Here is a 13381-nt window from a genome sequence, read left to right as displayed (position 1 = left end):
AAATTCCAATGAGGAAAGTAATTAAGTTTTATATAACATGAGCTGATAGTTTAAGAATTTAAAAAATATAAATTAATCTTGTAGTATGATACAAGTGTTAGCTAAAAGGATCTCTTAAAGGGACACTAATCACCATCTTCTCAAGTTACAGTAACGTTATTGTACTTTTTGATAATATTTTCTGTAGGACTATCAATTCTATATATTGCATTTGATTATAAAAAAATTGTACACTTGTTATGGTCACAAACCATTAAAAAGAAAGTTGTTTATGTCATAAGACCTACGATATTCACGTGAAAAATATCTGTCCAGTTTTCAGGGAAGCAACTCCCAAGTCGAATAAACAAATTTAAAGAAAATACCTTGCATTAGTTTTCATGGTTATAGTCATAATTAAGGACATATTGCTGTAAAAGAAAGTTTAATATGTGTTTTCATGACACATTTTATAGTTATATTAAATTAAACAGGTGAAGATTTTATGAGGAAATATCGCAGATCCTATGCATATAAGTCAGATGTTTTTACTGATATAGTAAAATCTTGTATTGAATGGGAATAGGGAACAGAGAAGACCAAGTCAATGTTTAAAATATAATATATATATATATATATTTACAAACCTTATAACTGGTTATTTTTATTTTATGCTTTATGTCATCAATAACAACAATATTTGCCAAAATACTATACCGTTACATCCTCGGTCTTGTAATATTGACTTTCACTTACCCGGTAAAAAGTTTACTTTTTTTTTCTAATATTAACCTTTTGTACATCTACTTGCAAAAAATAACCAGTTATTCAGAATTTGATTTGACACGTACACACATACATTCTCTATCAGAGCACAGATCAAACACACATCTAGCCGTGTATATGTAGTGATGGGTATACAGTTACACACCTAATTATTATAGCTAGGTCGTACATATATACAAAGTCTATATATAATCCTGACACAACTTACCTCAACTTTTAGTATAGTCACATAACATATACAGAGACGTGTCTCCACCTTTCTACACAGTCAAATATTCTTTATGCAAACTACATCTACCACAAATTCACACTTAATATAAAAGCAGGTTGTGAAATAGTCTTTCTCAACAAGAAATATTCTTGTATCAATTTTGCATGTAAGTCAACATCAATATATGATATAGCCGTTTACTTTCACTTCACATTGTATTTTTTGTGGTTCACAATTGTTAATATATACAAGACAGAATTCAACAATAATTCTAAAAGTAAACAATTGTATTAAATACATCCTCAAGGATGGTGGTTCCAAGAGCAGAAATATATCAATATAAATTTTGACACCCGTTACCGTTTCCAAAACTTCCATTAAATAACTTTCATACATTTCATCCAAATACAAATTATATTATTTGGTTGACCGTTTCAAAAGTGTGTACAAGATTCTTGGTTGAAGAAGACTTAATCATGAAATGGTTCCATCAGAGTGTATATATTTACAGGTATGCAAATGAATGAGGTCACACACAAACCAGGACCAATGACCTTACATTTTCAACGAGCCACAGCCAGGCCACACGGGTATCATCAACAGCAACCATTGTGGGACCATGTGTCGCCGCTTCACGTATATTTTATTTTTTACTATTATTGCAAACAGTGCTACTCTGACAATACTATTGAAACATAAAAACATTTTGCTTTAACTTTCAAAATAGACTTTTTAAATTGAAATAGATAAACTGGTCTTATCCAATTGAACTACAAAATAATCCCAAAATTGATCTTCTCTGTCTCAAACTTTGACATAGATTGTTCTATTAATTTTACTTCGCTAAATTTATTCTGAAAATGTTTATATATATGGTACCCATTTTTCACCCTCTTGCGCAAAAACAAAATTCATTTAAACAGAAATTTCACCTAGTTCATCTATTAGTCCCAAAATGATGTTAAAAAAATAAAATGTTTTCCAATGATTATGACCAAACACAAACTACCGTATCAAAATTCATTGTCCAACATTTGAAAATACTGATAAAAATGTGATTTTCATGTGCAAGATTATATTCTGCATATAAAATTCAAACACCAAAATGTTTTCCATATTCCCATTTTCATTTTTACCTCACTTGTAAACAGGCTAAATATAAAACACAATTTCCATAACGATTCCGTACTGGCAGTTCCAAGTCGGATTTTAAATGAATGTCCTATCAATAACTTAACACATTCCAGCAAACACATCTTGATCTTCAGGCTTGTTAAACAATCAGTCAGTATTCTTCTTCTAAACCATCTACATTTTTACAATACATGTATTTCCCTTTCAAAGGCATCCACAAGGATGTGAACCAACAAGCCAATTTGTTGTCCCTTCGACTTACTTCATCTACTTTTTTTTGTCATTTAAGGTGACATGGTCATATTCCACTCATGAAAATAAAGTTAAAAACTTATTACATGCAGAATCATTGAATGAGGATTTGAGTTTGTCATCAAGATATATCATAAATTTAATCTTATATGCACATTGCTATATTTTATCAATATTGTAAAATACAAAAACATTTTTCTGAATACATTTAAAACAAGAGGCCCATGGGGCCTGTATCGCTCACCTGGTTGAATTGGACCAAATGTCAAAATAATGTTCATATTGAATTTGTTTTATTTGTAAATCTCTAACAATGCTATATATGGTTATAGTGTGGGAATCCGAACTGCTTAAAAGATTAATGAAGTCCAGACTCTCTAAAGGTCTGAAAGACCTCAAGAATTGTTTTTAGAACATGCATGCATTCATCACTTTATAACTAGTAGCACTTTAAAGGAATTACATCTATTTCCCCTATTGGGCCCCACCCTTTTGGCCCCTCGGGGGGTCAGAGTCACCATTTATGCAAAATGTGTTCCCCTTTCCCCCAAGGATGTTTCTGACCAAATTGGGTTCAAATCCTTTCATAACTTTATGACTAGTAGCGATTTAAAGGAATTAGCTCTATTTCCCCTATTGGGCCCCGCCCCTTTGGTCCCTTTGAGGTCAGAGCCACCATTTATGCAAAATCTGTTCCCCTTCCCCCAAGGATGTTTCTGACCAAATTGGGTTCAAATCCATTCATAACTTTATGACAAGTAGCGATTTAAAGGAATTACCTCTATTTCCCCTATTGGGCCCCGCCCTTTTGGCCCCTTTGGGGTCAGAGTCACCATTTATGCAAAATCTGTTCCCCTTCCCCCAAGGATGTCTCTGACCAAATTGGGTTAAAATCCATTCATAACTTAATGACTAGTAGAGATTTAAAGGAATTACATCTATTTCCCCTTTTGGGCCCCGCCCCTTTGGCCCTTCGGGGGTCAGAGTCACCATTTATGCAAAATCTGTTCCCCTTCTGCCAAGGATGTTTCTGACCAAATTGGGTTCAAATCCATTCATAACTTTATGACTAGTAGCGATTTAAAGGAATTACCTCTATTTCCCCTATTGGGCCCCGCCCCTTTGGCCCCTTTGGGGTCAGAGCCACCATTTATGCAAAATCTGTTCCCCTTCCCCCAAGGATGTTTCTGACCAAATTGGATTAAAATCCATTCATAACTTATAACTAGTAGCGATTTAAATGAATTAACTCTATTTCCCCTATTGGGCCCCGCCCCTTTGGCCCCTTTAGGGTTAGAGTCACCATTTATGCAAAATCTGTTTCCATTCCCCCAAGGATGTCTCTGACCAAATTGGGTTCAAGTCCATTCATAACTTTATGACAAGTAGCGATTTAAAGGAATTACATCTATTTCCCCTATTGGGCCCCGCCCCTTTGGCCCCTCGGGGGTCAGAGTCACCATTTATGCAAAATCTGTTTCCCTTCTGCCAAGGATGTTTCTGACCAAATTTGGTTCAAATCCATTCATAACTTTATGACTAGTAGCGATTTAAAGGAATTACCTCTATTTCCCCTATTGGGCCCCACCCCTTTGGCCCCTTAGGGGTCAGAGCCACCATTTATGCAAAATCTGTTCCCCTTCCCCCAAGGATGTTTCTGACCAAATTGGATTAAAATCCATTCATAACTTAATAACTAGTAGCGATTTAAATGAATTAACTCTATTTCCCCTATTGGGCCCCGCCCCTTTGGCCCCTTTAGGGTTAGAGTCACCATTTATGCAAAATCTGTTTCCATTCCCCCAAGGATGTCTCTGACCAAATTGGGTTCAAGTCCATTAATAACTTTATGACAAGTAGCGATTTAAAGGAATTACATCTATTTCCCCTATTGGGCCCCGCCCCTTTGGCCCCTCGGGGGTCAGAGTCACCATTTATGCAAAATCTGTTTCCCTTCCCCAAAGGATGTTTCTGACCAAGTTGGGTTCAAATCCATTCATAACTTTATGACTAGTAGCGATTTAAAGGAATTACCTCTATTTCCCCTATTGGGGCCCCGTCCCTTTGGCCCCTCAGGGGTCAGAGCCACCATTTATGCAAAATCTGTTCCCCTTCCCCCAAGGATGTCTCTGACCAAGTTGGGTTCAAATCCATTCATAACTTTATGACTAGTAACGATTTAAAAGAATTACCTCTATTTCCCCTGATTAATCATCCTATACATTTTTGTTTCAAACTGCAGATAACAAGAGTATAACATGATTCTCTTCTTTTTTCAACGAGAAGATATGATGTTGTATACAGAATGCATAACAAATTTCTAATCTTTATCATAGATATCCAGATTCTATTCCACAAGTTCCTCAACATGTCAATGGTTAGAAGCTGCTACATGTAAGGTAAATGGCCATTTCAGGTGAAATCATCAAACGTCAAGATCTGGGACCACATCACGCTAAATCAACAACCCTCTTTGACATCATGATTATATGTATCTTAATACTACATTAACAACAAACACTGGAAATGTTTGGAAATTTTCACATTTGAGGCAGTTGACAAAAGGTTTTTTCTTAGCTTAATAAAAAAATTCACATTTCCATGTCAAACTTTGACAAACTTGGTATGAAAATAAAAAGAATTAATTTCAAAGTAAGCATGAAATAAAAAAAATCTTCCTTTTCAAGTTAGTATGGGAAATTAAAATTTCCATGTCAATCTCAACATCTTATACTTTTCCTCATCAGATCAGTATATATGTATTTTAAAGGCTTCCAACACATTTTATTGATCTTGTCTGAATACTTTCAGCATCCTTTAGGTAATTAAAAATGTTGTTCGATATTGATTAATTACTACTACCTTTATAATCATTTTAGCTAGTTAACAAAAATGTTTGAACATAAAAATGTAGGTACTATAAAATTGTGCCTCATGATTGAAAACTGCTTCACCAGTTTACAATGAATATTTCAAACATACAATTTCATTTAATTTTATCCAAATCTAAAAGGTTAAAATGAAAACAATTTTGTGAAAGAGTTAAATTTATTTCTGTATTAAAATTGTGCTTTTCAAAACTTTCTAAAAAAAACTGAAATCAATCAACCACCATGAAAAATAGCACTAAAATTAAAAATCAACTATTTTCAGATTTTAAACTATTTACAAATGGACCATTAGAAATTTCCAAATTATTTCAGAATTCCTTGTATTTATCATGATGGGATATCGATGAAATCAATCCTTTTAAACATGCATTAAAGACTGACTGTGAAGCACAAAGTAATTTAAACGAAATTATTACAAGCTTAACAAATCTGTCAACATAAACAGCCTTTACCTGTTATTATACATATTGATTACAAATCATAACAAATATAAAAACAAAGAAATGGTGATTTTCAAAGAAAAAATCTGAGATATTTTGAAACAGCAGTATACACAGGAAGAATGTGAATATTAGTAATCAATACAACTTTTGTAAGGAGGTATCATTAATAAAAGCATGCAGTGATGGAACCCATTAACAGAGAATTAACAATACAAAACATAATATAATTTCAATTATATTTTTGCCAGAATGCAGCACAAGTTTTTAATGCTTTCCTTTTGGTGCTTAACAATATCAAACAGCCTTCAAACGTGAATGAAACGCAGTTAATACTTTTCTTTCTGTGCAAGTATTTCAACAATATTTCTCAGTCAAATTCTCTACCAACAAAGGTAACTTATAGTAACCAGTCTACTCTTTTCTTCAAAGAACAATACTAAAAATATCTTGGAGGGGGAAAAAAATTCTAGAATAAAAACAAGAGTCAAAGTTGAAGAGGAGTTGGGTTATTTGGTAATCCTTGTGGCTTAAATAAGAACACTTCATACAAAGACAATCACATCTTGATATCCTTATTTATATCAACATCCTTAACACAACAATACACATCATGTACAGTTTTTTGTATAGCCTTTCACACAAACAAGACTTGCTCACAGCAATTAACTCCAGATGCCCCTGCCACATGCATTTCATTTTATTCTCAAAATTGTCCAGTTAGTTCCATGTACCCCCTGTCTTACCACTCTGAGGCGTGCCCCATCCCCCCACCCCTGGACTGCTGCCTGGTTCACTGCCCTGGGAGTGGGAGCTGCCCCACCCCAGGAAACTATTACTTCCTGTGGGGACTGGAGCGGCTACTGCTGTTGCCTGGCTGTTGCTCCCGATGCTTCCAAAGCTCTGAGCACTAGCCTGGCTTGAGGTTTCCACTGTAGGCTGGGCATTTGGGGTCGAGGCGCCACCCACATTGACTCCAACACCGGTTCCTATACCAGTACCAGTATTATTGCCCTGGCTGACCAAACCAATGGGGCCCCATCCCCCCTGACCACTTAACATAGCTTGCGCTGCTGCCAGCATAGCAGGACTGATCTGAATCGGACCCAGACTCAGGTTGTTCGGCATGTTGCCATGCCCCATGGCACTGCCCTGGTTGGCCATGGCCTGAGTGTTGCTTCTCCCTCCCTGACTCCAAGAGCTGTGATGTGCATATCCCTGTCCATACCCGGGATGCCCTGGCGCAATTGCCTTTTTGTCGTTCTGTCGGTCGTAGTTCTTTGGGGCAGCACTACTGATGTGTACACTGGCTCCTTTGATTATGTGATCCTCACCACATAAGCCCTGGGATACGTCCGAGTCGGCAAAAGTTACAAACGCAAATGCTCTAAAGGGTTTGGGGATAAACACATCAACTACTTCTCCAAACTTTCCAAAATACTGTCGCAAATCTTCAGCTGTCATATCATCAGTGCATCGTCCAACAAACACCTTCCTGTTCATTACATTTTGTGCCCCTTCCTGCAATCATAATAAAATATGTTAATTATAATTCTCACATTTTTATGACAAGAATTCATAGTTATGTCTTTCACATTTAAATTTGAAAGTAGGGTGTAAGTTTTAGCAAACTCAAAAATCTGTAAAATGTATGTGCTTTCCCCCAAAAAACTACCAAATCAATTTGCATGTTAATAATATGCAAAAACCTTATATAAAATTTCTCATCATCAAAAGCTCTAATCTAAAAAGTCATCTGAAAAATCATTGCTCTTATTGTAATTCAGAAAAAATCTGACTATAAACCAATTTTTAAGTTACTTATATATAATTAGCTACAGTAAAAGCAATAAAGATCTTTTTTTCAAAATCTGAGGGTTTTTACCAGTAACCCATGCCATAATACACAAAAAATAAATTTCACATGCAAGAGCTCGAGGTTGATGTCCATACTACATCTTGATAGAGATCTATATATATATTTATATAAATATCTGGTTTTAAGTATATTCTGGGTTTGGCTGGAATAAAACTAGTCCCTTCAGAGAAACACATACAGTTATGGAAAACAAACATATCAAAAACTCCAGTTTCCCAGCATCTCTAATAAATATTTCCAGAGGCATTGAACCATAAAATCTGGTTACATACAAATATTATCAAAAGTATAGCGAAAAAGTGACATGTACACCAATAGTCTTGCTTTTGAGAGTTGTTATGCTGTTGAGACTAAATTAATGTACGAATTTAAAGCATGTACACTTTATATTCAAATAGGAGATTACTTAAAACAAAAGCTCTATCATAACCATATTTATTGATTTTGAAATTCATAACAGATATGAATGAAAATATTTCAATAAAAAAACAAATATAAAACAAAGCAATGCTAAACATTACAAAGTTAAATATAAACAACTTTTCCAAGAAATTTCCATTATCGACTTTTTAAAAGTCAAAACATGAGAATTTCTCAGAAGTGAAAATACAAAATTGTACTTTCACTTTCAGTTTCAATTCAATCATTCTATCATATCTATCTATTACATATATATTCAGGTCTGTTAATAATTTGACATCAATTTAATTATAACTATCTCTAATACTTCCATGTATCATGATAACATATAATACAGATGTATTTTATAAGAATCTTGTGAATGTAATTTTTTTTTTGACTGAGAAAATATGCAGTGATCTTTGAGACAGATACAATTAACTGAAATACCAGTCCTTATTTTACTCTGGGACATGCCCTAACTGAGGACTTTACAATACCTGTAAGTAATTTATAAATCAACTTCCCAAAAATCCACGAAAAATCACTTCGATAATAACTGGTACAGACAGTAGATTTTAGATGGAGTACTGCCAAAGGGAGGTAACTCAACAAAACATACAAACAAAACACAAAGAAAGTATGTAGGCCTACAAAGGCTACATGTGTAGAAAACTAGTGGCTATGAACACATTAAGATTGCACTGTTCACTCCATCAACATCTGAAGTTCTCAACCTCCTTTCTGAGTAGGATATACAGATATATATCCCTGAGGGTTGGGATATCGATGGCCAGCTGGTCGACCAGTAATATAATCAACATCATCTATAGATTTAAATGGGCAATTTAGTACACCGGAATTGTTGTGTAAAAATATTAAAATTTTTTATTTCACTTGTGTAGAGCCATGAATATGGCATTTGATCATAGTTGTGGTCTTGACAGGACAGGACAAAAATCTCCATGCACGAGTCAAAAAGAATAATAGTAAAATTCTACATTAGACTGGATTTGTAAATGGATGTTTGCAGAATGCAAATTATTTTCAAATATTTATAGGAATATGGATGGGACAAGGAGACAATTCGGAAATCTTAGACGAACAGTTTGAATGAAGATGAATAGATGTTAAAATTTGTGAAAGAGATCAACCAGGTCCTACAATAAGGATTTAAGAATCTTTTTGCCAGTGAAGAAATCATCCTTCACCAGAAGCTCCATATACATTCATCTAGTTCTCATTTAATGTTTAATGTGACAAAATTATTTAATGTTATAAGTCCACCACTGTCTTACCATTATGATAAATTTCCCCTTATAATGGGTGGTGGAAAACTTAAGGATGGAAGTCAGAGTGTACTGATGTTCTGAAGAATACATTAATATTATAGCACTGCCCCCTAATGGCTTGTATAACAGCAGTCATCATACACCACAAAGTCCTGTACCTTGGAGTTGGGTATCCTCACATCACACCACCTTCCCTCTATCAAATGCCGCGTTGCCATACATTTCTGTTGTGATTCATAATCTGCAAATCGTATAAATCCAAATCCTTTTGACTGGCCAGTTTTAGTGTCCTTTTTCACCTGCAGAAAAGAAATTGTTTTTGATAAGGTTTATTTATATGAACATAATTTTTTTTTTTTAAAAGACAGACATATATAGAAAACCTTAATTTTCAATTCATTTTTAATATTCATTTAAAAATGTTTTTCATTTGTTTATTTTTCACTGAAGCTAAGTATAGGCCTGACTATAGCAGAAATTTTTCACTATTGCAAACATAATTACCATCGGGGAAAACACTAATAGTCACTATATATATCGCAATAGTATGGCATCACTATTGGAGACTTAACTTACCTGAGCTTATATATATAACAACATAGCAATTCATTGCTGGTTCATTTTTAGAAAGTAACAACATAGCAATTCATTGCTGGTTCATTTTTAGAAAGTAATAATGTCTTGCATATATGCAAATTTAAAGAAATAAATGCCTTTTTCTTGTCTCTACATCTCTTTTTTTTTTAATTCTAAAATGTTCCTACTCAGTAACCTTTCATTTCTGTTTTTAACTTGTTAAAGGCCTCAATATTGTCGACGACAGGTAAAATGCACACACACCTGAGATTGACTTGATTACACAGGGCATCCAGTTGACCCTTGACTTTTAGCAATTACAGAAGTCAAATAACCTTTTCTCAGAAATCTGAAGGGTCAAAACATATGTCAAATAGACATGTCCCTTCAAACCCAAGAGTCAGATCTCAATTTGGAGAGTCAAAAACATACTCTCAAGGGTCTACTGGATGCCCTGTTATAGCACATGACAAAACATATAAATGTGACTAAGTATGTATGTGATAGGGACTGAATTATTATTGCTCGTATACTCATCATAAGATTAAAGTAGTTCCATCACTATTGAAACTATCAATCTATCTTTCAGACTATTAGCAACCAATATGAAAATTTATGAGTTCACAATAATTCTTTTAATCAAGACAGAAACAATTGTAATCCATCGATAGTACATGTGTCTTGTTACACCTACAAAGCTTTACAGTCATTTGACTTGTGTGGAAGCTTTTAAATGGAAAGTACCACAATACATTTATACCAGGGATCAACAGTAGCCAGCTGGCAGCCTTGGGCTGCCTGGAATCAGTTTGGGCTGCCAGAAAGTCCAGACTTGTGGGCTGCAAACATTTTCAGCCAAATGCATAACGTCCAGCTAAAATTTTCTTCATTTACTTCAATAATTTTATTTTCAAACCTTTTTTTTTAAAACCCTTTGGTGAATTCGAAAGATTTAATATTTTTATGCTCAGAATGAACTAGACGCAGGAAACTGCATCTAAAGTTTTTTTTTGTCCATGTTTGGGTTATAATTAGGGGCTGTAGGGACATGCCCCCAAATCCCCCAGGAGGAACTTTACCACTGGCAGCCCGGACTGCCTCATTTAAAACCTGAGACAGCCCAGTGGTCTGTCAAGGTGATAAAGTCAGTGTCAAACCCTGAATAATGTCACATTAGATAATCTAACATGCAATATTTACATCTTAAACTGTCTTGTACATATGTGAATACACTGAAATTATTATGGCAATTCAATGAATAATTCTTTCAGAAAGACATTAGACTGGTTCCATCCTCAGTGACCTCCCTTGTGTACACTGGAGGACTTGCCCTGCAAAGAGTACAGAACTAAAGTTTAAGGAACAGCTCAGAAACAGATCCCCAACATATATTGTTTGTATGTACCTGAACCATAAGTAGGTCACCAATAGTTGAAAAATACTTTCGGAGGTCTTCTTCGGTACTCTTCCAGGGTAAACCCAGAACTATGAGGTCGCTGCATTTTGATTTTTCATGTTTCCTCCTAATCAAAGTGTTGTCAATAACCGGATTTTCTTCTCGCACACGCTTGCACTCATTTCCAGCTGAATAATAAGAGAGAGAAAATGAGTATATAGAACAAATGATGAAATTAAATGCCTAAATAGATCAAGACTTGTCAATCGCAATAACTGACAATGAACTGTATTTACAAGAGGGTCACAAGGATTGACTCACATGTACAGCTGACCATGATCATGCAAGATACCGTTTTTCAAAATTTTTGATTTGTCATAATAAATATCATGGTGTGTCATGATAACTGTCATTGCAATAAAAATTCAAACTTGTTTTCAAAATGTGCACGAGTTCAAATGCAAAAGCTTTTAAACTCAAATATTTGTTTCGGAGAAAAAATTACCGGCAAGGGAATTTAAATATTATTCAATATTATCAATGAAATCCACTGTCAGCAGCCCTATAGAATTTGATGAAATTTATACAAAAACTCCACTGATTGAAACACAGTTTTTAAACAATGTGGACAATTCGTAAGATGTAGATATATCTGTTAACATATTATTTTACATTCAACAAATTCTACATAATACATTAATGTATTTAGGAGCATATATAATAAACAATGAAATATATACTGTCTAATTTATAAACAGCTTACAAAGACTGCTCATACTCACAACCAGAATAGCAAAATGAACGAATGCGAATGATATTTTACTATATTAATAAAGTAATCTAAAATTACATGTTTTACATCTCCCATATAATTATATGCAAGGTGGGTAAATATTGCAATTCATGTTTCGTTTCTATGGACAAAAAGACATCAAACGCTCAATAATCTGCATAAAAATCCTTTTGAAAAATTTGTTTTCCCATTCATTTTAAAGACAAAAACATTTTATTAAGGATCAATTACGTCACCCAAAATTTTTGACATATTTACATGCAAAATGAATTGAAAATGTTCAAATATTTCCTGTCAAATATTTCCTCCTATAGATTAGAGTTATCGCCCCTAGCTGTCAAACTTATTTCACTGTCAGTTTCACTTTAGCTAAACAAAGCTATGTTATTGAAGCCAATAAAAGCATATGAGCTAACTTTGTCTGTGCAAACATATTCTTGAAATCTTAAAGAATCATAATGCAAGGATGATTTTGGTATTTACACGAAAGAAGTATCAAAAACAGCGAGAAATTCCGAGGCGTCTGCTCCAGCAAAAAACCTAAAGCGTCATCAAGAACACTCGGATCTCATCCTTGTAAACCGAGTTAACTTACTTTTAGGGAACACTGCAATAAACATCCTGTTACCCCATTTCCCATCAGGTGGATAAAGACGTCCATCAGACAATCTTATTCCTCTGAAAGCACCAGAATCTGGATTTCTATATTTCAATCCACAAGCCCCTGGGAACTGAGCAGCTAGTGTTGACAGCAGAAGAGTTCCATCGTCTTCGCTTGGAACCTCCATTGGATCGTCGCCTTCATCCTCGGTTACCTGGATATACTGACTCATTCTGAGTGTGGACTACATACACATTCTAGATGAAAACGCTCAAAACTGTCCTCAAATTTGAGAATCCCGCCGTAGTCCCGAAATGAAGTGCGCGGCGTTCCAAGATGGCTGCTTCTGTTGACAATTTCTGCGATGGATACGCCATCTTGCGGTTGACCTATTTTAAACATTTCTTTTTGGAGTTATCCCCCCTGGACCGGTAGGATTGACACTCACTAATCGTGCTTACATCACTGTTTTCGTTTTAAGTTTTCAGTTATAGTTCATATCCAGCTATATTTTACATCCGACACACACCTTTCGATCTTGAAAAAGCTCATATGGCTATGCTACCCTGCTGTTTTTGACCAGTAGGCTGTTAAAATAGTTGTACCTATCTATATACCAGTTATAGAACGCGTACACTAGGCTAGTCTATCAGTGTGATAAAGCAGTTCTTAGAAAAAGATGAACTAATAGTCCAAAATATTTTAATATTGGAAATATACACCTCCAAATTTACATACTAGGTTAAGACCTA

The 13381-nt window shown here is 34.7% G+C and overlaps 1 protein-coding gene across 1 annotated transcript; it reads right to left on the bottom strand.

The window, feature by feature from the left end:
- Window positions 1-4572: 4572 nt before the first annotated feature.
- On the bottom strand, window positions 4573-12985 carry LOC117344623 (TAR DNA-binding protein 43-like). Its single transcript, XM_033907445.1, has 4 exons — window positions 12624-12985; window positions 11245-11423; window positions 9422-9562; window positions 4573-7214 (listed from the first exon to the last, which is right to left on the bottom strand). Exons 1-4 carry the CDS (start codon window positions 12859-12861, stop codon window positions 6414-6416), a joined length of 1359 nt encoding a protein of 452 aa, XP_033763336.1. The 5' UTR covers window positions 12862-12985; the 3' UTR covers window positions 4573-6413.
- Window positions 12986-13381: the final 396 nt, after the last annotated feature.

Source organism: Pecten maximus, chromosome 16 (assembly GCF_902652985.1).
Source record: "Pecten maximus chromosome 16, xPecMax1.1, whole genome shotgun sequence".
Classification (NCBI taxonomy): Eukaryota; Metazoa; Mollusca; class Bivalvia; order Pectinida; family Pectinidae; genus Pecten; species Pecten maximus.
Note: the sequence above shows the minus strand (reverse complement) of the source record. Positions and strands in the feature narration are given on the sequence as shown.

What these genes read in the sequence shown, in the direction of transcription:
- LOC117344623 (XM_033907445.1), bottom strand. Translation starts at nt 12,861, where the DNA reads ATGAGTCAGTATATCCAGGTAACCGAGGATGAAGGCGACGATCCAATG. An exon ending in TATTGCAGTGTTCCCTAAAA is followed by an intron (nt 11,424 to 12,623) that starts GTAAGTTAACTC and finishes CTTATTATTCAG; the next exon opens with CTGGAAATGAGTGCAAGCGT. An exon ending in GTGACCTACTTATGGTTCAG is followed by an intron (nt 9,563 to 11,244) that starts GTACATACAAAC and finishes TCTTTTCTGCAG; the next exon opens with GTGAAAAAGGACACTAAAAC.